General features: G+C 45.3%; 2 protein-coding genes across 4 annotated transcripts; both read right to left on the bottom strand.

The window, feature by feature from the left end:
- Window positions 1-2966: 2966 nt before the first annotated feature.
- On the bottom strand, window positions 2967-12098 carry LOC124005416 (hepatic leukemia factor-like). Of its 3 annotated transcripts, none has more exons than XM_046314658.1 (5): window positions 11361-12098; window positions 10822-11078; window positions 8277-8729; window positions 5800-6080; window positions 2967-5682 (listed from the first exon to the last, which is right to left on the bottom strand). In XM_046314658.1, exons 2-5 carry the CDS (start codon window positions 11012-11014, stop codon window positions 5467-5469), a joined length of 1143 nt encoding a protein of 380 aa, XP_046170614.1. In that variant the 5' UTR covers window positions 11015-11078; window positions 11361-12098; the 3' UTR covers window positions 2967-5466. The 3 variants fall into 3 exon arrangements, with proteins under 3 accessions (XP_046170614.1, XP_046170613.1, XP_046170615.1); XM_046314657.1 differs by having other exon boundaries at window positions 10822-11089; window positions 11361-12095; XM_046314659.1 differs by having other exon boundaries at window positions 5815-6080; window positions 10822-11089; window positions 11361-12087.
- A 2374-nt stretch (window positions 12099-14472) lies between these two features.
- On the bottom strand, window positions 14473-22501 carry LOC124005189. Its single transcript, XM_046314192.1, is given in 6 exon segments — window positions 14473-18055; window positions 18353-19815; window positions 19817-19903; window positions 19905-21061; window positions 21760-21885; window positions 22212-22501. Coding segments are annotated over 4 exon segments (4650 nt in total). The 5' UTR covers window positions 20651-21061; window positions 21760-21885; window positions 22212-22501; the 3' UTR covers window positions 14473-15701.
- Window positions 22502-22942: the final 441 nt, after the last annotated feature.

The following is a 22942-nucleotide window of genomic DNA, read 5'->3' as shown; positions in this document are numbered from 1 at the left end:
GTGACTGGTAGCAGGATATACATGTAAACAGGGCTGAAAAGTGACTGGTAACAGGATATACATGTAAACAGGGCTGAAAAGTGACTGGTAACAGGATATACATGTAAACAGGGCTGAAAAGTGACTGGTAGCAGGATATACATGTATACAGGGCTGAAAAGTGACTGGTAGCAGGATATACATGTATACAGGGCTGAAAAGTGACTGGTAGCAGGATATACATGTATACAGGGCTGAAAAGTGACTGGTAGCAGGATATACATGTATACAGGGCTGACAAGTGACTGGTAGCAGGATATACATGTATACAGGGCTGACAAGTGACTGGTAGCAGGATATACATGTATACAGGGCTGAAAAGTGACTGGTAGCAGGATATACATGTTAACAGGGCTGAAAAGTGACTGGTAGCAGGATATACATGTTAACAGGGCTGAAAAGTGACTGGTAGCAGGATATACATGTATACAGGGCTGAAAAGTGACTGGTAGCAGGATATACATGTATACGGGGCTGAAAAGTGACTGGTGGCAGGATATACATGTTAACAGGGCTGAAAAGTGACTGGTAACAGGATATACATGTAAACAGGGCTGAAAAGTGACTGGTGGCAGGATAAATAGATAAATACTAATGTTAATGGCAATCAATAACCAATGAACAGCAGCGTAATGGTAGTAATACATCAATAATCATTTTAGCAGCAGTGTAGGTGTGTAGTTGTTAGCCATTTAACAGTCTTATGGCCAGGGGGTAGAAGCTGTTCAGGAGTCTGGGCCATGCCTTGATGCACTGGTACCGTCTGCCAGACGTGAGCATGGAGAACAGCCCATGTCTCGGGTGGCTGGAGTCTTATACCATTTTGGGGGATTTTCTCAGACAGATAGTGTACTTCCTGGATGGCTGGGAGTTCGCCCCCAGTGACGCGTTGGGCCGTCTGCACCACCCTCTGTAGGGCCTTCCGGTTGAGGGCGGTGCAGTTGCCATACCAGACGGTTCTACAACCAGTTAGAATGCTCTCGATGGTGCAGCTGTAAAAGTTCCTTGTGATCTGAGGGGCCATGCCAAATCCTTCTTCACAACTGTGCTGGTGTGAAGGGAGCACGTTAAGTCCTCAGTGATGTGGACAAAGGAACGTGAAGCTCTTGACCCTGTCCACTACAGCCCTGTTGATGTGGGTGGCCCCCCTGTTTCCTATAGTCCACAAACAACTCCTTGGTCTTGCTGATGTTGAGGGAGAGGTTGTGTCTTGCCTAGTGTAACGGCCGTTGTTGGTGGAAGAAGGTGAGGATCAAGGTGCAGTGTGGTATGTGTCCATATTTATTACAATGAACACGGAAATAACAAAAAATACCAAAGAGAACCGACCGAAAACAGTTCTGGCTGGTGTAGACACACAACAGAAAACAGTCACCCACGAAACACAATAGAAAACAGGCTCCCTAAATATGGTTCTCAATCAGGGACAACGATTGACAGCTGCCTCTGATTGAGAACCATACCAGGCCAAACACAGAAATAGCAAATCATAGAAAAACTTACATAGACAACCCACCCAACACACGCCCTGACCATACTAAAACAAAGACATAACAAAAGAACTAAGGTCAGAATGTGACGCCTAGTTAAAAAAAGGTTCAATAAATAAATACAAAAATAGTGCACAGGGGCAGTGTCATGCTGAAACAGGAAAGGGCCTTCCCCAAACTGTTGCCACAAAGTTGGAAGTCTAGAATGTCATTGTATGCTGTAGCGTTAAGATGGAACTAAGGGGAACTAAGGGGTCTAGCCCAAACCATGAAAAACAGCCCACACCATTTTTCCTCCAAACCCAGATTTGTCAGTCGGACTGCCAGATGGTGAAGCGTGATTCATCACTCCAGAAAACGCGTTTCCACTGGTCCAGAGTGTAATGATCTTTGTCTGTTGTTTGTAGAAAGTCAGACCGAAATGCAGCGTGTAGGTTACTCATGACTTTTAATGAAGCTAATACGGTACATGAAATAACTGAGAATACAAAACAACAAACGAATGAAACTAATACAGCCTATCTGGTGACTAACACAAAGACAGGTACAATCACCCACGAAATACAACGCGCACTCAGGCTACCTAAATACGGTTCCCAATCCGAGACAACTAGAATCAGCTGACTCCAATTAGGAATCGCCTCAGGCAGCCAAGCCTAACTAGACACACCCCTAATAATACACACTCCCAATTAATACAAACCCCAATACGAAATACAACATATAAACCCATGTCACACCCTGGCCTACCCAAACATATAACAAAAACACAAGATACAATGACCAAGGCGTGACACAGAGTCCAAAGGCGGTGAGCTTTACACAACTCCAGCCGATGCTTGGCATTTCAAATTGTTATCTTAGGTTTGTGTGCGGCTGCTTGGCCATGGAAACCCATTTCATGAAGCTCCTGGCGAAGTTGTTGTGCTGAAATAGCTTCCAGAGGCAGTTTGGAAGTCAGTAGTGTGTTGCAAACGAGGACAGACCATTTTTACGTGTTACATGCTTCAGCAGTTAGCAGTCCCGTTCTGTGAGCTTGTGCAGCCTCGGCCTACCACTTCGCGGCTGAGCTGTTGTTGCTCCTAGACGTTTCCACTCCACAGCAACAGCACTTACAGTTGCCCGTGGCAGCTCTAGCAGGGCAGACATTTGATGAACTGACTTGTTGGACAGTGCCACGTTGAAAGTCACTGAGCTCTTCAGTAACGCCATTCTACTGCCAATGTTTGTCTATGGAGATTTCATGGCTGTGTGCTTAATTTTATACACCTGTCAGCAACGGTGTGTGGCTGAAATAGCCAAATCCACTCATTTGAATGGATTTCCACATACTTTTGTATATATAGTTTATCTTAAGATGAATAAGAGCGTCTGCTAAATAACAAAAATGTAAACGTAAAACGTGAGTAAATATAAAGAAAACAGAGAAGCAGTAAGTAAGAACAATCTTTTATTTGTGTTTTCGGGAAAGTTCGACGACATCCCCATTGCCAGCACTGAGTGGGCTGGAACAGTGGACACCACCGGTGCAGATGGGTAGTTGTAGCTCAATAAAAGTCACTATAAGAGTTATCATCATCCACGTCAGGGAGATCAGGAACAACATCCAGTTGGGAGAGCATACATACAGTCACTGAGGTGAAAATAGGCTGCAGAAAACCAAGAGGAAAACTGTGGCTAGCGTGCATAGTCCATACACAACTAGAGAACTGAACAGACGTGTACAGTCAGAAGTGCATGGGATTCTACCGCTGTCGTTCTCCAGGTATGAGATGAGCCAGCGAGATTGTGGAATCCATGATCAACAGAGAAACCAAGATGGCCGCCATCCTCTGGGAACTGTGTTTCAGAGAAGTCCGGATAGAAACTGTCCATAGGGGTTATGAACAAACCAGCGGCCCTCGAGGGACCAAAACAGGATGTACATGGTGCAGGGCAGGAAGTGACATAAAAACAAGGATGCATGTCTGAATAGTCTCTCTGTGAGGATAGCTTGAGATCAAAGATGCTTCAACACGAAACCAATCATGTTCATCCAATGAAATAAAATCATTCAATTATATATAACAGCAACGATAAAGGGGAGTAACGATCATCATAATAGTAATGGTAGTTATTTATAACATGGTCGTTGAGGAAAAGAAGCACTATCACTGGGTTGACTGGGCCCTTTCTCTCCCCTGGGTTTAGTGAGTCGGTAGTGAAACATGACACTATGTGGATACTAAGACGATGCTCAACAACACAGAAATGCCGGAAAACTGACAGAAAGTATCAACAACCTTAATAAATCAACATTTTAAATTTTGGCTTTTTTATTAGTCCCAGAAATCTGAGAATTTAACACCATTCCGATCAATGGGGAGAGTAATAATAGCATAATCTCTAATGATAACCTATTCCCTGGGTATATGGGAGAATAGGGTCACATTTGATATGACACCCTACCACAAACCCCATCTCCTGGAATATAATTTGCATATACGCAATCATACACGCATCTTATCTCTGCAACATTCACACTTAGCATATACCTATGTAAAATACACAAACTGGTATATTCAATATAGACAATATTTATCTTCTACCAATAATAAGAATGCTATCTAAAATCATTAATATAGTACAATAACACTAGTGTGCTTTTTCCTGGGTAGTTGGTGGACTATTTAGGAGGGTGTGAAGACATTGTGGTATGATGTATACAATCTAGAACCACAGAGACCGGTTGTTAGGATTGGTTAAAGGTAAAAGTAGCCTTTTCGTGATTGGTTGTAAGCGACATTAACCGTGTTGGGATTGGATCAATTCGATATAAAAAAAACATAGGAAGGAAGAAAACATCACAATGCAGAGAGGAGATCAAAACGGTCCACTGTAACCAGAACAACTAAAAGATCCTACCAACCCAGCTTGGCAAGATATTCTATATCAGTTAGAACTGACAGCAATCTAAAAGGACAAAAAGTGACAGAAAGAGAGCGAGAGAGAGAGATGGCCAAGGGCTCAGCAATATGAGTTCATAGTATACATAATAAAAACTAACAGTCGCCCCATCCATTAGCTGTAGTGTGATTGAATGCCCTGCTAGTCTTGGGGTCACATAATACAATTCTCTATATGACAGAGGAGATAGTGCAGCTATAATCAAATGTAAGAGCTGTTGCACCAAAGCCCAGACATCTAGACAACTACTAAACAGTCCAAACTGTTAAAAGGTTGCAAAAGTTGTAACAATATGAAGGACTTGTTATTTACAAACACTGGACAAGTGCTGAAGATTGTGCTGGGTTAATAGTGTTTCTCCCATTTCTCTCTCTCTCTCTTTCACTTTCCTACCATTTCAGCCCAAACCCCATCAGTTAGAAACACAACAAAGAAAACAAATTAAGTGCTTGAGTAAAATCCACAAAGAAATGTTGAACTGTACAATTTTTAAATCATTTTGCTCGCTATTTTACAGTTTAAAATGGCTGCCTTGCCTCCTAGTCCCGGACTCTGAATCCTGTCTAAAAATCCCTGACTAACACCTAAAATAGCATCTCCTTTATCAATCTACTGTAAAAAGATATTTTGTCATAGCCCTCCATCTCTCTATATCTTACATCTTTCCCATTCATATAGAAAATATACAAAAATTATTTCCAAAATTTGCTCCCCCTCTAGTCTTAATATAAAAATATACAATTCTCCGATATCAAAATCCTCAAAGTCACGTTTTATTCTTTCATCTAAAGGGGCAACAGTCCTCCAGGTTATGTAATCTCTCTGTCCCTAACCTTTAACCCTGTCCACTCTTACATCATCAAAACGTGACACCTGAGCTTCTTTATATCACCCTTCTCATCGTCTCATACATTCAACATCATCATCATCGTTATCATCATCATGTCACCCCATTCCACCCATCAGTTCCTTCTCTTTCTTCTCCTCTTTTTCACTGGTCTCCATGGCGATTCTCATATTTGTTGAGAATGTTGCGGCAGCGACCAAGCTCCTTCCTCATGTCAGCCACTTCCTGTCTGAGTGCCTGGTTCTCTCTCTCCAGGAAAGCGGCGCGGACCGAGATCTGGTTTTCTTTCAAGCGCCGCGCGTCACGGGAACGCTTGGCTGCCTCGTTGTTCTTACACCGCCGGGACCAGTACTTATCATCCTGAAAGAGGGAGACACCATTAGATACAGAGCTACTGACATTACCTTGTAGAAAATGATCTGACTCTGGACCAGAGGTTAGGGACAACTTCTACTAACTCTTAATACTTCTACCTACTCTCTGACTACCAACCTTGAGGTCTGCTGGCACCAGCATCTTGCGGGCCTTCTTGATCATGGGCTGTGGTTTGAGTTCATCCTCGCTGAAGCGGTGTCTGCGGGGGTCGAAGGCGTCCTGGCCAGGCACACTGGACAGAGCCACGTCGGCCGCGTCGGGTTCAAAGCTACCCATCACGTCTGGACCGTTGGATGTGGGCGTCATGAGAGGAGTGCAGGACGAAGAGGAGACGGAGGAACCGGGCGAGCCGCAGTCGTCGTTCATGCTCGATTGACTGCCTCCTGAAACAGAGAGAATTGGTTGTTATTTTCTTATTAAACCTTTATATGAACCAAGAGATTCCATGTAGATACATTATGACTCACTGACCTCTAAGGTCCATCAGAGAGCAATAACACACAGCATGTATCTACAAGTCAAAATCTGTCAAATAAAAGAGCTGTAGAGCTGATAGGCTGCAGTTACAGACCATGTCCACCAGGTGGTGGAAGGGAGCTACTTTCTGCTCTGAGAAACTAATAAACAGGAACGTTTTTCTCCCTGCTTTCAAGTGTGATTTCTACAGCCCAACGTCTTTCCAACTATCGTGAATGTGCATTTCACTTCAATATGAATCAATTATCATGGAGAAATTTAACTCAAATGGGAACTTTACACGTGCAAGAGCACTTTTCTCACCTTATCTTGTGTATAAAAATTCAATATCACCCTTTTAGTCAGAGTATATATTTCAATCCTGGTTTAATATTATTATCAACATGCCCAGACTCCTATAAGGCTGGTTTTAACAGTTTTCTTGAAATGTTTCTAAAACTGTTATACAACTGTCATCTCACCCCTTGAAATCAGTTCCCTATGTTCTATAAAGCTCACTCACCCCCTTTAGGGCCTAATGCACATAACACCTTGACATTCCTACCGTAAAGACTCCAAACAGCCTTTTCCTCTTCCTATTCCTCCTTTACGAGAACACAATCAGAACACAGCCTACACTACACCCACCTCGAGTTAAGTCAATGGTCAGGTGTCTGAATGAAAACTCAAATCAGATCATTACAAATACGTTCTCCTGTCTTGCCTCATAATTTGTGTTACACTGTAACGACTATGTAGCAAACACATCATCCAACCCGCAATATCAAATTTGGCTTCATCAATGCTTCTTTTACATGAATATCCGATTTGTCTTGTAAATGTGAAAGTGTCGTATTTAACTCATGTCTAAACTGTCTACAGTGTATTATTGTGAAATGTGACATTGGAATACAACTGAAATGCAGCTAAAAGAACAACCAGTTTATGAAGGGTTAAATACAATGGCTACTGACATTCCCCATCTACTGTACAGCACCACATCTTAATCATTACTATCTCTGTAAATCTCTCTCTTCTGCATTCAAACATTCCATTTGAACTTCAGTATCAGCAGGCAATGGGAACCTCTTCCTCCCCCCTCGCTCCCTCGCTCTCCCTCCCACCCTCGTGCCTCTCCGCTCCTCCCAGTCCTCCGGTTGGCCCTGCCTCTCGTTCTCTTGCTCCAGTGCTCACAGCCTCGGCACGTGAAGGGACACTGCACGTGCACATTGCTGTAGCGTGTGAGGTGAGGAGAGATTTAAAGACACGCGATCACAAACACTCACTACACACACCTACTTCCTTTCCCTCCCCTCCTTATCTCTGTCTCGATCTCCCTATGTACAGTAAGACCGTAGTGTTCAGTAAATGGCTGTTTGAACCTGAATTGAACATAAAACCGACCAAACCAAACCCCTTTGTCAGTGCTGTGAGATGCATTTGTTAAATGTCTCCTCTGTCTCTTTCTCTCCGGCAGCCTAAATGTTAAACCTAGCTCAGTGTGAAGGGTAGTTTGTAGCCTACAGGAAATTCCTGTCGTTGCTTTCTCAACCCCTCCTTGTTGTTCCCTCTCTGTCAAGTTAACTCAACGTTAAGGGATTCCATTTGGCTTCACAGAAAATGATGCTTGGTCACCATAGGAGAGGAGTTCAATATGAGTACTGAGGACAACTTAAAGAGCTGAATCACACGAAGACTTTGTGCAGACTTTACTACAGCCTTCTCTCTAAGGACATAACCATCCTGTATTGATACAGGATCACCATGGTAACTGCCATGTCACTGATCCTCCATTTTAGTCCTTCATCTAGTTGCCACTTCACAAGGCCAAAACAACATGGCACCATAATCATTGCTTCATTTGGCCAAACTGGACCACTGAATACATTGTTGATACCATGTAAACTACGATACATTCACCAACCACCCACCACCCCTACAATCCCTTTCCATAGAATCACCATAAACCATCTCAATCTCCACCCCTCTCCCCATGTTCCTACTGAAGATGTGGACAATAAACAGATGTACACTGTTCCGTATTGTATCCATGGGATAAAATCATCATAGAAATCCCTGTATGTTGCCCTCCCCTCCTCCGACACCCGGTTCGGGTTACTCACCATAGTCAAGTCCTCCCTGCATGTTGGACTGGGCCACCTCCAGGCCGATGAGCGACGGGGAAGATGAGGATGAGGAGGAGGAGGCTGAAGAGCAGGGTGGGGGCGATGAGGGGGGGCACTGGGAACTCTGATTGGGCACCGCCGACTGGGAACTCTGGGATGGGATCTGGGCTGTACTGGAACTGTTCTGGCCGTGGACTCCGCCCATGCCGTTCTCTGTGAGGAATTCCTCCAGGTCCATGTACTGCAGCTGGAAGAGGCCTCCTTCCACTGGCAGGGTCCTCTCCCACAGGAGGGGTCCCAGGAACGCAGACTGGTTAAATCCTCCAGCTCCTCCTCCGCTGACGTTACTGTTGCTGCTGCTCACCCCGCTGCTGCCGCTACGCATGTTGCAGCCGCCGTTCCCGCCACCCAAGGAGTCCTCATCCATGTCTGTGATGGTTCTGTCTTTGTCTGGGATGGTGGGAGAGAGACAAAATGGAGGTTATTGGTTAGTAAACGATGGACAGGGGTCAGAACTCTCAAGAGTTGTAGTTGTCACATCAAATGTTTGACCCTTGGTGCTGTCAGAGGTGATTTGGGGATTATAAAAAAAGAAATAAAAAGTGTCATGGTGTCCCACTATATACACTCCCTCAAGTCTGGTTCCTCACAAGGTTTCTTCCATATACACTCTTTGCTTTTCAGTTTTGGTGGGGGGGAACTACTTAGGGTCATATGACAGGATATAACTATCTTATGTCCAGAGCTGTAGTCATTCTTGTAAACCTATTTAATTTAATTCAATGAGACAAGAGGGTGCTATGGCCCAAGCCTCATAGCTGTTGAGGTCCAGGGGCACAATGATCCTATAGATGTGTCAACTCTACAGATACTGAGAGATAGATGATATCTGTGGAATGGTGTGACCGTTGGGATGCATCAGCTGCACTGCTATGTGCACAAACACCACTGAATGCTTCAGTCAGACCGTAACAGATGGTCATACAAGAAACTGCACAAGAATCCAAATCAGAATGCTGGATGAAAAGCAATATGGTTTTTAATACATGTCTGCATGTCTACGTCTATATTTGGTGAGACAAATGAATTTGGTAATATAGGCATCCATACCACAGGCCTCGCTGGTACTGTTTAGCATGTCAGATATTATACCAAAAGATGTCGTCTTAATCTGCATGCTCATCTAAAACTATGCCAGGGGATTGGAGGGGCGGAGATTATAATCCACATGAGAACATCATGCTCAGCTCACAGCAGAGTGCAACATGGGATGGCACCATCATTCTATTGGACATTTGGGGGTCATAATTGGTCAGTGAGTGACCTTTGTGTTTGGATAAAAGTGTTTGTTATGCTTAATGACCATGTCATAACGTAATGGCATATTGGTTTCCTTACCCTGTAAACTGTCTATGGATAAGGTATGACAGTAGTATCCCTGGCACAGTTTCCACATGCTAATGTTTTAGCATTTGTGGCACAAATCCTATTCAAGTCATGGGACCGATATTAGCATGTCCAAATCATCCAAAAGTATCTCAAGTTGACTGTGAAGCTCAACAAAGTCACTTATAGATGATTTGAACATGATTACTATCCCATAATTGGCTTTCTGGTTTACTGCTCTATACTATAGGAGTGGATGGATTCGATTAACATTTTCCAACGAGCATTTGATCCTACACTCTTAGAAACAAGGGTTCCAAAAAGGTTATTTGGCTGTCCCCGTAGGAGAACCCGTTTTGGTTCCAGGTAGATCCCTTGTTGGTTGCAGGTAGAACCCTCTACATTGAACCCAAAAGGGTTCTACCTGGAACCAAAAATAGTTATTCAAAGGGTTCTCCTATGGGGACAGCCGAAGTACCCTTTTAGGGTCTAGATAGCACCTTTTTTTCAAGAGTGTAAGTTCTATTCTGATACAAAGTTTCCCTATTATGGTCCTGACCTGTATTATCAATAGTAAATACAAACTAACTGACCATGAATCAGTTCTAAAGGACAACTTCCACCACCATGTATATCCTATGGTGTATATCACCATGTATATCCTATGGCTGCTAAATGACTTAAATGTAAATGTAATGGTGTGTGTTGGTTGCAGAATGTCAAACATGAATCATTATTCAGAGCTGAGCTCTGTACTGAAGAACCACACCAGTATACCTTATGTGTGTTGTTTCCAAACAACAAGTCAGACAGTAGTGCATGTGTCATGTCATGTGCGTGTGACAATGGCAGGGCCAGATATTAAGTTATGCTAGTGAGCACAGCTGTCTTCACTGTACTGTACTCAATTGAGTCAGGCAGACAATAGAGACTGGTAGACAATAGAGACTGGCAGACAATAGAGACTGGTAGATATGATTTCATTGAATGTCAGTTACAAAATATGCTAAATAACAGAAAAACAACATAGGCATGCAGTGTCTGTTAGCTTAAGTGCAGAAAACTCCATCAGCAACATTGTTGCACTGTAGAGCCTTCAGTGGTAACTGCGTGATAACAATGTAACAATCAAATTAAATCAAAGTTATCGTCTCACCTTTAACGTCGCAGCACTCTTTGAGAATTGCACGGTCTCCCTTCATCGGATGCTGCAGGAGGGATTTCAAACTAGCCATGGAGTTGAGGTGTCCACCGCTGATGGAGCCCCCAGACTGGTTGCAATTCCCGAACTGCGGGCTAGCGCCGGCTGGGAGGTCCGGGGTCAGGAGCTGGGTGAGCTGCCTGGACATAGTTGGCCGGACCTGGTTGTTGATTAGGATCCTGGGGCGCAGGCGGAGTCGAAATGACTGGCAGATTGATCGCCGCTATTCAATTAACGAGAATATTGAATTAACATGTATTATAGTTAGAATTGGGTGCAATGAACCAGGTGCAATGAATAGTCTATTTAAAATGACATTACAAACTTGTTGAAATAATATAAAACGCATATGTGAGTGCATATCTCGACAAGATATGAGAACATTAAAGTTTGACTCCCAGGCTCAGTATACCAGTGTAGCCTAATAATAACAAGCAATAGTTGCAAAACGTGTCCCTTTGATTTGTTTAGAACGTCAATAAACATGTTCTTACCTTTCCCTCTATTTAGGCTATGAAGTGTTCTTATATCCACTGTTGTATCATTATAATAGACAGTATTCCAGTAGATATGGTCAACACTATATTATTTTAAATCCCCGGTGCAGATCAAGATGTTATTCTCCAATAGAGACCAGTTGTAAACGTCAAACTAATGACTGGTGCCCATGGTCAATTCAAAGGTGGACAAAGCTGGAAAACAATAAGTTGTTGTCGAAAAATATCCTGAGTTGATCAACACCCCAAACAAATGACGATTCAAAAATGATCCAAATAAAACTCGAAACAAGGAAAAAGAATGTCCTACTCCACAATGCCAAATGAACAAATAATGAAGAGCGAAAAGCGGAGAAGGCTCTGGGTACGCGCGCTATTTGTCGGGTATTAGTTTTTTCTTGAAGCTTTCCTGTCGCTCTATCGTTCTTTCGGGAGGGGGGGGGGGGGGTTCTTCTTTTCCCCCGCGTACTTTGTGTAGCCAATGTACTGAAGCACGGGCTTGGATTTGGGCTGCGCGACGGCTGTCCTCTCAGCTGGAACGAACACGGGCAGTTCACGTGACGTCACAACTCATAGGGCAAGGCGCGAGAGAAGGCATGATTGGCTTATTTGTTCAATATGCATGACAAACACACAACCCCCCCTCGTGCCACACCTCGAGGGGACACGCCAAGCACTTGTTGTTTGTATGCTCATGGACAGACGGACGAAAACAAATGGACAGTTAGCAATCACCCGCCACCGTTATCATTATGACTTTGAATTAACGTCTTTAAATGACACTAGCAACTGAGGGGACCTTGAGACATATCCTCCATAGAACGTTCATCTAGGCATACAGATTATTGCCCAAATAGATTGCCAATATGATTATTTAATTATGCTGGCAATGGGCCCTGCACCATTCTATGAGCAAGCAACTGAGTGTAGACTACAGTTTTCCCAGTCCGCTTGTAATCCAGAGAAAACGTGAGTGGCTGCCGGGTTTTCAGGCGAAAAGAACACAGCAGCACGTTGCTTCCTAAAAGCAGAATAGCTGTTATAGCGCACATGGCCCAGTCACGAGGAGGTGCAACCCTTATGCATGTTGCTCTAGTTTCGATTGGTTGGAGAAAATAATGTCTCCTCCCCTAGTGAGCGCTTATTGGAAAGAACTAGGCCACCCGCCCCGCCCTACGGATTCCCCCCATGCTACGGCCGCGTGAGACCGATTCAAAGCAGAACAGCGCGAGGTGTCTGCAGTACTGTATTTTAACCCACAGTCAAAGAGCCACAGGAAATGGTTTCCTTTTTTTGACTGCTAGTCGGACATCGTGAAAACAATATTTAGACACATCCCAGGAACAATATACATCCTTCTGAGGATATTACTGTGTGTACCAGTCACTTGTTTTCTTTACAAACAGGCATATGCCAACAACATGAGTATAATTAATGGGGAAACAATTGATACACTGATTGATGATAAACTATCATACATGTGTGTTTACTGCAGAAGTTTACTGCAAAACGAACCTTGCATGCCTTTATGCCTGACCTATTCATGATCATTCATCTGTTAGAACAATTTGAGAAGGTTTGAGAGTGTAGAACAGGACTACAGAGGTAGTTAGAATATAGAAAAGACTGACAATGACCTTAAATTACATTCACATTGTCTAAAAATGGTTTTCTATTTTAAATCATAATCAATTTTGCTTTAAGCTATAGTAGGCTATATATTTTGTCTGTATACTCTTGTTATTGTGGCAGCACCATCTCACCAGGTCAAATTCCTGTTACATGTAAATGTACTTAGCGAACAAATGTGACTCTGATTTGATAGGTAGGCTATAATCTGCTTCTTCGGCTGTAGTCCTACATGATATGTGGAGAATGCACTAACACATGAACAGACCATGGTATCTAGAAATTAAAATGATAGTTAGCATTTCATCTTTCTTTTTGTATTTAGAGATGAATTATTGATGTTTAGTAGTATTTGGTGTTGAAAGAGAGGGAATAAGCATAATGAAGCTAAATGTGCATATCCCTCTATAGCAGTTAGTGTGACAGTGCTGCTGCCACCTAAAAAATACTTAAGTCAAACCAGAACAACAGACCACAGCTGTCATACTTCATTAAGGTAAACTCTAATACTGTAGTCTACATTACAATAGCCTATATTCACACAAACTAACAGAACTAGGTCAGTAGGGCAGCTATAACTGCCTTGCAATTCTGTATGTAGAATATGTATGTATGCATTTATGTTGATGTTCTATCTGTGTCGTACACAAATAGATTTATCTCACACTCGCATGCAAGCATGAGTCTGCAAACACACACACACATTTGTACACACTCGGTCACTCACATGCACGCACGGCTCAGACGTGCGCACTCACTGATCAGACGTGTGCACTCACTGACACACACAGCTCAGACGTGTGCACTCACTGACACACACAGCTCAGACATGGACACTGCACGTTCCGACTCTTGAATCCACCCCCTATTGGTGTAAAATCCATGTGACTGCCACACTCTAAAACACAGGGGCCAGAGTACAGTGAGCAGAAATGAGTTGCCTAATGCCATCTAGTGGATTTAACATAATACTGTAGGCTGTAGATGTCCATTATTTATTTATTTTGGGTGGTTGTGAGTTGTGGCAATTTCAAATTGGGGTCATAGAAAGAAAGCAAAGCAACAAAAAAAAGCATTTCTGGTTGAGTATACAACATTAATTGAATTGACCTGCCAATAAGTTGGATAACCATAGTTGTGCCGGATAACCATAGTGGTGTTGGATAACCATAGTGGTGTTGGATAACCATAGTGGTGTTGGATAACCATAGTGGTGTTGGATAACCATAGTGGTGTGCTAGTGGTGTTGGATAACCATAGTTGAAATGTATTTGTATATTTGTATATCCATGATGACATCCTGAAATCCATCAGGACCACACAGCTATTTAACTATATCTGGGACAAAACTATTATACTGATTTTGGCATTCGTAAAATTGTTCTCATTATAGAGTCAATACCCACATGATTAGTTATCAGTAACTATGCCGTTCTTCATCATTAGCCGTACATGATACATGGAGAAAAAGCACAGCAGAGAACACTTATGTTTTATTCAATGCTGAAGTATAATCAACAACTATCTTTGTTTTAAGTAAATAAAGTGATAGAAATGTACTTAGAACTATTCTTTTTCCTTAGAAGATAAAACAAGGCCTGACAGGGTTATGAACATGATTGCAACTCAGCAAAAAATAAGAGAAGAGGACAGGATAGAATCCAGGTTTGGCAGGTCGACAGATGGAGTTAAACACACATTAATACATGTAATCATAACTGGTTTTGCTACTATGAAGGAACAGTAAAAGCTAAATAAAGTACTTTGTGAAAACAGAAACACAGCAGTGATAAGATATTAACACAATATACGTTACAGTGAGCTTTGTTCATCCTGTCTTGATCTCAATATCTTGGTATAAAAGCTACAATTGTTTCCACAGGCATGAAAATGAAATAAAGTCATGATTAGCAAGGCTTTTTGTAAGATACACTTTTTTGTCTGGAAGTGGTATTCACTTCAATCTATTAAGATTCTCAAATGTATTTTTAAAGACGTGATTAAATCACTGGGGACATTTTTCAGGACTTTGTTAACTTACGCTTAAAACACGTCCTTTTCGGATGTTCTGAATTAATCATCACATAGTGAGTTCACAACCTCCGCAACAAACTGACCAAAAAACACACATGCACCGACAAACAGACTGCCTCTCTACCAACCAGAAGTCTGTGTCCCACCCTCTCCCTACTCCTACTAAATGCACTTTTTACATCAAATAAATCTCCAAAGGGGCTCTAGGTGAACATCAACAAGACATAGTACACAGCAGAGACAGAGTTATCATACAGCTAGGGGTATAGAAGGGATGCTAGTAAGGCTGAGGGGGTAGAGTTAAATTAGCAGGTCAAATCACCTAAACATGTCTAATAACTGCACAGTGTCAGCCAAGCATAGTGTCAATGCACTTAAGGGTTAATGATCATATGAAAACAGTAATGTCTTTCAACATCCTCCCATACAGTTGGATGGAAGAATTCCGGGTGATCCTTGGTTGATCTACAGTAGTTCATGTTGTTAAAACAGTCATTCTAACAGTCAGTGAGTTGAGTTGATGAGGTTCAGACAGACACCAGACCAATTCAATCGCCCCCCCAAAGGCTTTTGTTTTTTAAAGTCCATCTTCTTCTATGTATAGTCCAAAACTGATAACCTCTCCCTTTCCTATCAATGAAAATCTAAATGCCACTACCTTAGAATTCATAAAGCTCAGTATCTGTACAATGTAAGCAGGGAGTGCGACATCTCCCCCTGCTCCTCTCTGCTCTTCCTCTCCCCCGCCTTCTTGGACAACTTCAGGCGGATAGCGCCACCTCGTGGAAGTCCCTTGGCCCGATGTCTGCAGGTCACCTTGTGCCTGCGGAGGAGGGGGGCGTTCCAGAAGCGAGCAGAGCAGCGTCTGCAGGTGAAGGACCCCCGGGCGCGATGAGTCGCCCGGTGGATGAAGGCTTCCAGGAGCCTGTGAGACTGCTTCCCACACACACCGCAGCACAGACGCTCCTGGGGGGACAGGACTCTCTGGGTGTGTTTAGCTGCCCTGTGGGCTAGCAGGCCGGCCTGGCGGGCGAACATGGCGTGGGGACAGATGGAGCAGGCAAAACGTTTCACTGGGACTTTGAGAGATGACAGGATTTGTATCTTCATCCCTCTTGTTGTGACCAGCTCATATCCTCCCCCCCCCCCCCCTCGTCTAATCTTCAACAGAAGCTTTTTCTTCCTCAGCTGTTTTTGCAAAACAGACCTCCTCTTCCTCTGGTCTTTCCTCTCCTCGTCTCTGACGAAGCCTGAGGACTCCCCCCACATGTCCCCCCTTCCCTCCCTCCTGTCGGACTTTCTCTTCTTCTTGTGCCTCCTCATGTCATCGTGTGATTGGATGTTCCTGTGGTGTGGTTGCTGGGACTGTGGCTCTGAACGGTGGTGGTGATGTGAAGAATGGTGGTGGTGGTGATGGTGGTCGGATGGCAGCTCCGTGAGGGGCTGGAATGGAGCTGTAGTGTGAAGGGTGTGACTACTGGACCCAGCTGGGTAAATGTGCTCCCCTTTCACCCTTGCTGGGGAATGCTGGTGCTGAGGGGGCATGATTGTGGAGTTGGGTGGCAGGGGCTGAGAGTAGGGAGGGACGCTGGAGGCTGAGGAGTGGGCCGTACCAGCATCATAGAAAAGGGGGGAGTAGCCAGCTGGGGGCTGAGGTGGCTGTTGTTGATGACTGTGGGTGACAACACTGTGACTCTGCTGCCCCCCGTGGCCCTCAGTGGAAGGTGCCATCTGAAGGAGGGCGTTGGTGGCTGCCTCGCTCTCTGACGCAGTCCCACTCACTCCACCACCAGCTGCACTGTTTACCCCTGACCCACTGCCGTCCCCTTGTGCGTTGTCAGGGCCGGTGCGGGCCAGGCCGTGCTGCGACAGCCTGTGTCGAGTGAGGCTGTTGGAGTAGGCAAAGGCCTTCCCACACACCTCGCAGCTGAACAGCTTCTCACCTCCGTTCTCATGGACCGTCTGGTGATGAGCCGTCAGGTGGAAGTGATGACGGAAAGACTTCCAGCATATGGCACAGGTGTAGAGCCTGGGCGGGGGCTGGCTGTTAGAGCCTTGAGGCTTGACATCTTGGGGGTATGAATAATAGGAGGAGGAGCTGTTTCCTTGGTTCTGTTCCCTGTCTTGGCCCATCCCACATGACGGGTTTGTGTTGAAGTTGTTGAGGTTCTCCCCTCCTGGTGTTGTGGGGACCTCTTCCAGCTCCCCTTTCTGATGGAGCTTCCCGTGCCTCTTGAGGCTCTGTGAGTAGCCAAACTCTTTCCCACACAGGCTGCACTTGTAGTTCTTCTCCCCAGAGTGAACGGTGTGGTGCTTGGTGAGGTGGAAGGCCTCTCTGAAGTGCTTCCCACATGTACTGCAGCGGTGGGGCTTCTCCCCAGTATGGACACGGTCGTGCCTACGCAGGGTCTCGCGGCGTGCAAACCCCCTGCCGCAAACACTGCACAGATATGGCCGCGGGATGTTGCTCGACTCCCTGGGAGCTCTGGGGGTGTACTGCCTGCGTTTAGGGGGAGCGTTGGGGTCTTTGGGCTTTCTGGGTTTCCGGGGACGTTTTGGTTTGGCAGCAGGGTTCTGTGGATCATTCCCCTGCTGTTGGTTATGGTTCATATTACCACTCATACCATCCTGGTTCCCTGATCCTCTATAGGTCTTATCCATCCCAGATGTTGATGAAGGGGACCCCAAGGGGCCTAAGTCCAGCCCCCCCAACAGCCCTCCGATGATATCCCTCCTATCGTCGCCTCTGTTCCCACTGTTCATATCACAGTTGGCGGCAGCTGCGGCGGCGATGGCTGAGATGGCGTTGTTGACAGAGCTGGTGACGTCGTCTTCAGAGTCATCCAGGAGAGAGGACAGGGGGAGGTGCTGTTGGTGGTGATGTTGGGTTTGACTCTGAGGGTGGGGGTGCAGCGTCGGGGCCAATGGTGCCTTCCTCAGCGCCGGGCCCACCATCCCACTGCCACAAGGGGAGGCTCCAGAGTAACACGGAGACGGGTTACCTTGAGAACGGTGGTCGTCATGGTAGCCTGTGTAACGATTCCGAGAGTAATCAGTGGGGTATTTACCATCTGGCCTGTCCCTGCTGTTAGCATTCCCTCCCCTCTCTGACTGAAACAGACCACCATCACACCCTAGCCTTGACTTCTGACCTCCCTCACCTCCCATGATCACACCCTCTTCAACTTCCTCAGTTTTCCCATAAATCACCCCTCTACTACCCTGGTAATCCCCACCTCCTCCACCTTCTCCTCCGCCCCCTCCTCCAATTCTGCCCTCCCCTACAGCTCCTTCCTTGCTGCTGCCCTGTGGTTTTGATGCCCTACCTGGCTTGCCGCATGTGCCAGAGGCAGCATGGTTGAGTAGAGAGGTACTCTCACGGAAGCATCGACCGCAGGCTGGACAGCGGAAGGGCTTGTCTTGGTGAATCTTCTCGTGTCGCGTCAGCGACTCACGGCGGTTGAAAGCCCGGGAGCAGATGCTGCAGCCATACGGGCGAGCCTCTGAGTGGATGACGCCATGCTGGAGGAGGTGCCCCTTTTTCTTGAAGTGCTTGCCACAATCTGAGCAATTGAAGGTCTTGTCAGGACTGGGGCAGGAAGATGAGGCCTGGACTGAGTTGGATGATTGTTGGGAGGACAGTGAGTTAGACTGAGAGTTCAGATCCTGGGTGGAGTGTTCCTGGGTGGAGTGTGGGAGACTGGGGTCAGTTAGTGGTTGGATATGAGTCGGGTTTGGGTTAATGCTGACATTATTGCTAGTACCTGCTGCCGTAGACTCATGCATACGCAGGTGCCTGCGAAGGCTGGAGAGGTGAGTGAAGGTTTTTCCACACTCACCACAGTTATAGAGGGGCTCAGTGTCAGCCTGTGTAGATGCAGATGGCATGGAGCCCATGTTATCAGGTTTGGATAGGTGAGAACCATTAGTAACCAGGACTGATGCTGCAGTGGAGGGGCCAGAGGAAGAGGAGGATGAGACAACTGACGATGATGATGATGATGAAGAGGCAAGGAGGGATGGATCTCCTCCCAAACCTGACATGCCAACCCCTCCGCCCCCACCCCCAACCAGCCCTGGGGAGGGGTCGTGGCCCAGCCCCCCTGCACTGCTGCTAGCATTGGGGTTCCCACTGCTGTGGCCGCTGCTGCTGTTACTGCCGCCATCTGACTTCCTCTGTGGCAGGTAGCCAGCCATCGCTTTCTTCCTTCTACTGCTGCTGCTTCCGCCCCCACTGCTGTCCCCCTTGCCGTCATCCTTGGAGAGGGACAGATGAAGAGGCAGGGGGAGCGGCAGGCCTGCTTCCTGCTGCATCAGAGATGCCAGCTGGTTGGAGGAGAGCACTGGGATGCCCTGGAAATCAAAACCACCCAGGGAAGAGGGCTGGGAGCCTGGGTGTAGGGGGTGGTGAGGGTGGGAGTGCGAATGGGGGTGGGACAGGGTATGGGGAGGCAGCTGCTGCTGCTGTGGAGGCTGTTGCTGTGGCTGAGCGGTAGAGAGGGAATGCGAATGAGAGGAATGCAGAGCTGGAGGCGGAGCAAGGCCTGAGCTGGATCCCTCACTCTGACCTAAACCTATCCCCAGGTGGTTGTGGGTTCCCTGTTGAACCAGAAACTGCTCTAAGCTAGCGTTAGCAGGCACCCCAGAGAGAAAGTACTGATTAGCAGCTAGCATGCAACTGAACTGCTGATGAAGACTCCGTGCATCAGACTGGGCCCCAACCAGCTGGTGTCCCAGAGAGGTGACTGTACTGCTACTGGGGGGATTGTTAGTTACCACTGAACTGGAGGGGGGAGGGGGAAGAGGATGAAGGGCCAGGTGATGCTTGGGGGACAGAGAGGCCTGGATGCAGAGGGGGTGGTGGGGGGGGGGCAAGTCCCAACCCCCCCAGCACCCCCACTACTGCTACCACCAGAAAAGTGCTCGAAGCGGCCGACACCAGAATGCAGTTGCTCCTGTGCCAGAGCTGCCTCTGTCGGGTGGAAGGAACGCAGGAACTGTGGGTAGCCTGACACATGGCTTGAGCTGCTGCTACTCATCTTGCTTGATTTGGATCTTGAGCTATGTGAGGACGAAGAAGGTTGTTGTTGTAGAGGGGGAGGAGGAGGGGCGCTCATTTTTGCAAAAATAGAGGCAGAATCGGAAAAGGCGTTGCTTCTGGCCCCTTGGAGGGACCCAAGGCCTAGCCCAGACAGGAGAGCTCCTGATGTCTCGGCCTGCTGTTGTTGTTGCTGCTGGAGCTGGTGCTGGTGAAGCTGCACCTGCTGCTGATGTTGTAGCTGTCGTTCTAACCCAAGGCCTTTGAACTGATGGGCCTGGTGTCCGCTTAACATCTCTATTATGTCCAAATTGTATTTTCCAAATTGGAACATCTCCCACTCACTGGCACATGGGGGTGCAGGAGCCACACCTCCAGCACCAGGAGCAGCGACAATGATCCCACCACTGCCGCCAATGGACGAGCTTCGGCCGAGGGATCCTGCAGTGCCACTATTTGACCTGGAACTGCCTGAGTCGCTTCGGCTCGATCCCGAACTCCGCCCAATAACACTGCCGGTCCCCCCTGTTCGCGCACTTCGGCTGCTGCTACTTCCGCCCGATCGCCCACTGCCCCCACTCTCCATCCAACAAGAGAGGGAGCAAGTGTGTGGGGAATGGGGTTATTTAGTGTAAAGTGGGGGGGGGGGGTCTTTTTTCTCAAACGCGACCAGTTCTTACAGTTCTTTTCAACGTGGATACCGTATTCCCTTTTTATCTTGATGGGTTGGTGCCATTTTATTTAGTCTTAAACACTTTGTACAGTTTCATGGGGAGAAAAGGCCTTGTTTTGGTGTGGAAATGTTGTTGGTCTGTTGTTGGTTGTTGGTATCTTGGTGTTTTATGGCCCAGAACAATCTTTATTAGAGAGCAGTTCAGTCAACAGCTGTTGGTTGGCTGTTTCAGTTACAGTGTTTTCATCCATATCATCGTTTCCCTTCATCCACATTAGTTTATTCACTCATTCTCTGGGAAGAGATGATGTTTTCTTCTCCTCACTGAAAAACAGAGACTACATTAGTCAAAATTCATATTTCTGTTTGATAAAAACTGTTAAATTTTGTAAATACACCGACATTTGTACCATTATGATACACCACAGTATGTATGATAAAATAACATTTTCTTTAGCTTAAAATAAATCACACACAACAAAAAAGGTATATAATATATACACACGTATATATATTTTTTAAATCATGTAATTTTAAAATTATTGAAAAGGGATAAAGTAAGTGATGAAAATGCAATCACAAACTTCGAAAATCACATTCATAGATGCCACAAAACAAATTAGACATGGTTTTGATAACAATGTGTATATTTATGTTGTATTATCCAGGGCGCAATTGAAAAAGAGACCTAGGTCTCAATATGTCGTCCCTGTTAAAATAAAGGTTAAATAAAACAAAACTTAGTAATGATATATTTTTTTAAATGTCAGTCTTACTCAAATTAATAGTTTTCCAAATGTAAGTATAGTATGCCGAATGACTATTTTATTACTACTGTTATTAGAATGTATTTATTGTTTATTACTAGGGTATTACTACTGCATATAGTTTCATATGAACTGAGCACTGTGTCACACTTTTTAAGTTCCCCTAACTGGAAATAAAACAATTATTATTATGAATTATTATTGCATGTTTATAAGACATCGGCGAAATATTGATCACGTTATGGAAAATCTTACCTTTGTATTTTGACAGATGTCAATGAGTCAAAATATGTGTTCCCCCGACAGCGGAGGGAGATGGATTTTATTTCACAATCGAATCTTTTTGATTGCCTTTCACAATAGTAGTGTAGATGACCAATCCTGTGGGGAGGACAGAAATTCAGAATCAGCAACTGTTATTCAGCCACTGCAAAAATTGCATAATTGCACAATACTAGCTACGGGAACTACTAACTTTGGGTTGCACATTGCTTTGACAAACATTGGGGGTTTTGCAAAGAAGCGCTTACATGCAAAACTGACAGCTTTTGGTATAACATTCTGCTATTTAGCTAGCAGATATCGCATGCAACCCATTCAAATACACAACACACACGGCTTGCTATCTATAGCATAACAAAATATGCATTCAAAAGTCAATGAATGCCTCTTGGCAGAATAAAATACGAACTTGCTTATTTACCTACATATCCAAGTTCAGGATGCGGCCTGTCACGCCTTCCTACCATCTAGCTATCATTCGCTTAGCTCTCCATTTCTGCGTACTGTTTTCGACTCGTTAGCCATAGCCATGTTCACTGATGCTGAGCTAGGTGAATGCTCGGCTCCCTTTCGCTTTTAAATACTCAGTATTTGAGTCTGCAACCTTTTCCTCGCCATTTGACAGCATCAATCCCCATTGGTAATGATGAGTTGGTGATGTTTTTGTCGGCTTAAATGTTTTGGACGGTCGGTTATAAAAAAAAAATTGTGGGGGAGGGGGGGGGGGTAAAAGGGAATGACGTGTGCTCACTTAACATTGGTCCTTTCCGGCCCGTGAAATATTTCCGGGTAGCATAACCTGTGGTTCAGTAGTTGTTTTGGATAGCAAGCATGCTATCTATAGCTAACTGATATTTTGCATTGGATTATTCTTATTTCCATTTAATAAGGATTTTTATGATATATTATGTCAAGTCGTCACCCGTATAGGTATCCGAATGACAAAGAATGTGATAAAGATACGTCAGAAATAGATTCAGACTTTGCGGGAGGTTGAAGCCATTTTAACTGGCTTCATGCTGCAGCTGGGCATAGCATTCACCAACCAGACTTGTTAAAATGGCTGCCGTGTATTTGCTAACTTGCATTTCATTGTCATTCATATAAAACTTTTAAAATGCCTAGATGTTTGGACAAAAAAAGTAAAGCTTGTCAT

Source organism: Oncorhynchus gorbuscha, linkage group LG19 (genome assembly GCF_021184085.1).
Source record: "Oncorhynchus gorbuscha isolate QuinsamMale2020 ecotype Even-year linkage group LG19, OgorEven_v1.0, whole genome shotgun sequence".
Taxonomy (NCBI): Eukaryota; Metazoa; Chordata; class Actinopteri; order Salmoniformes; family Salmonidae; genus Oncorhynchus; species Oncorhynchus gorbuscha.
This window is presented reverse-complemented; position numbering and strand designations above follow the sequence as displayed.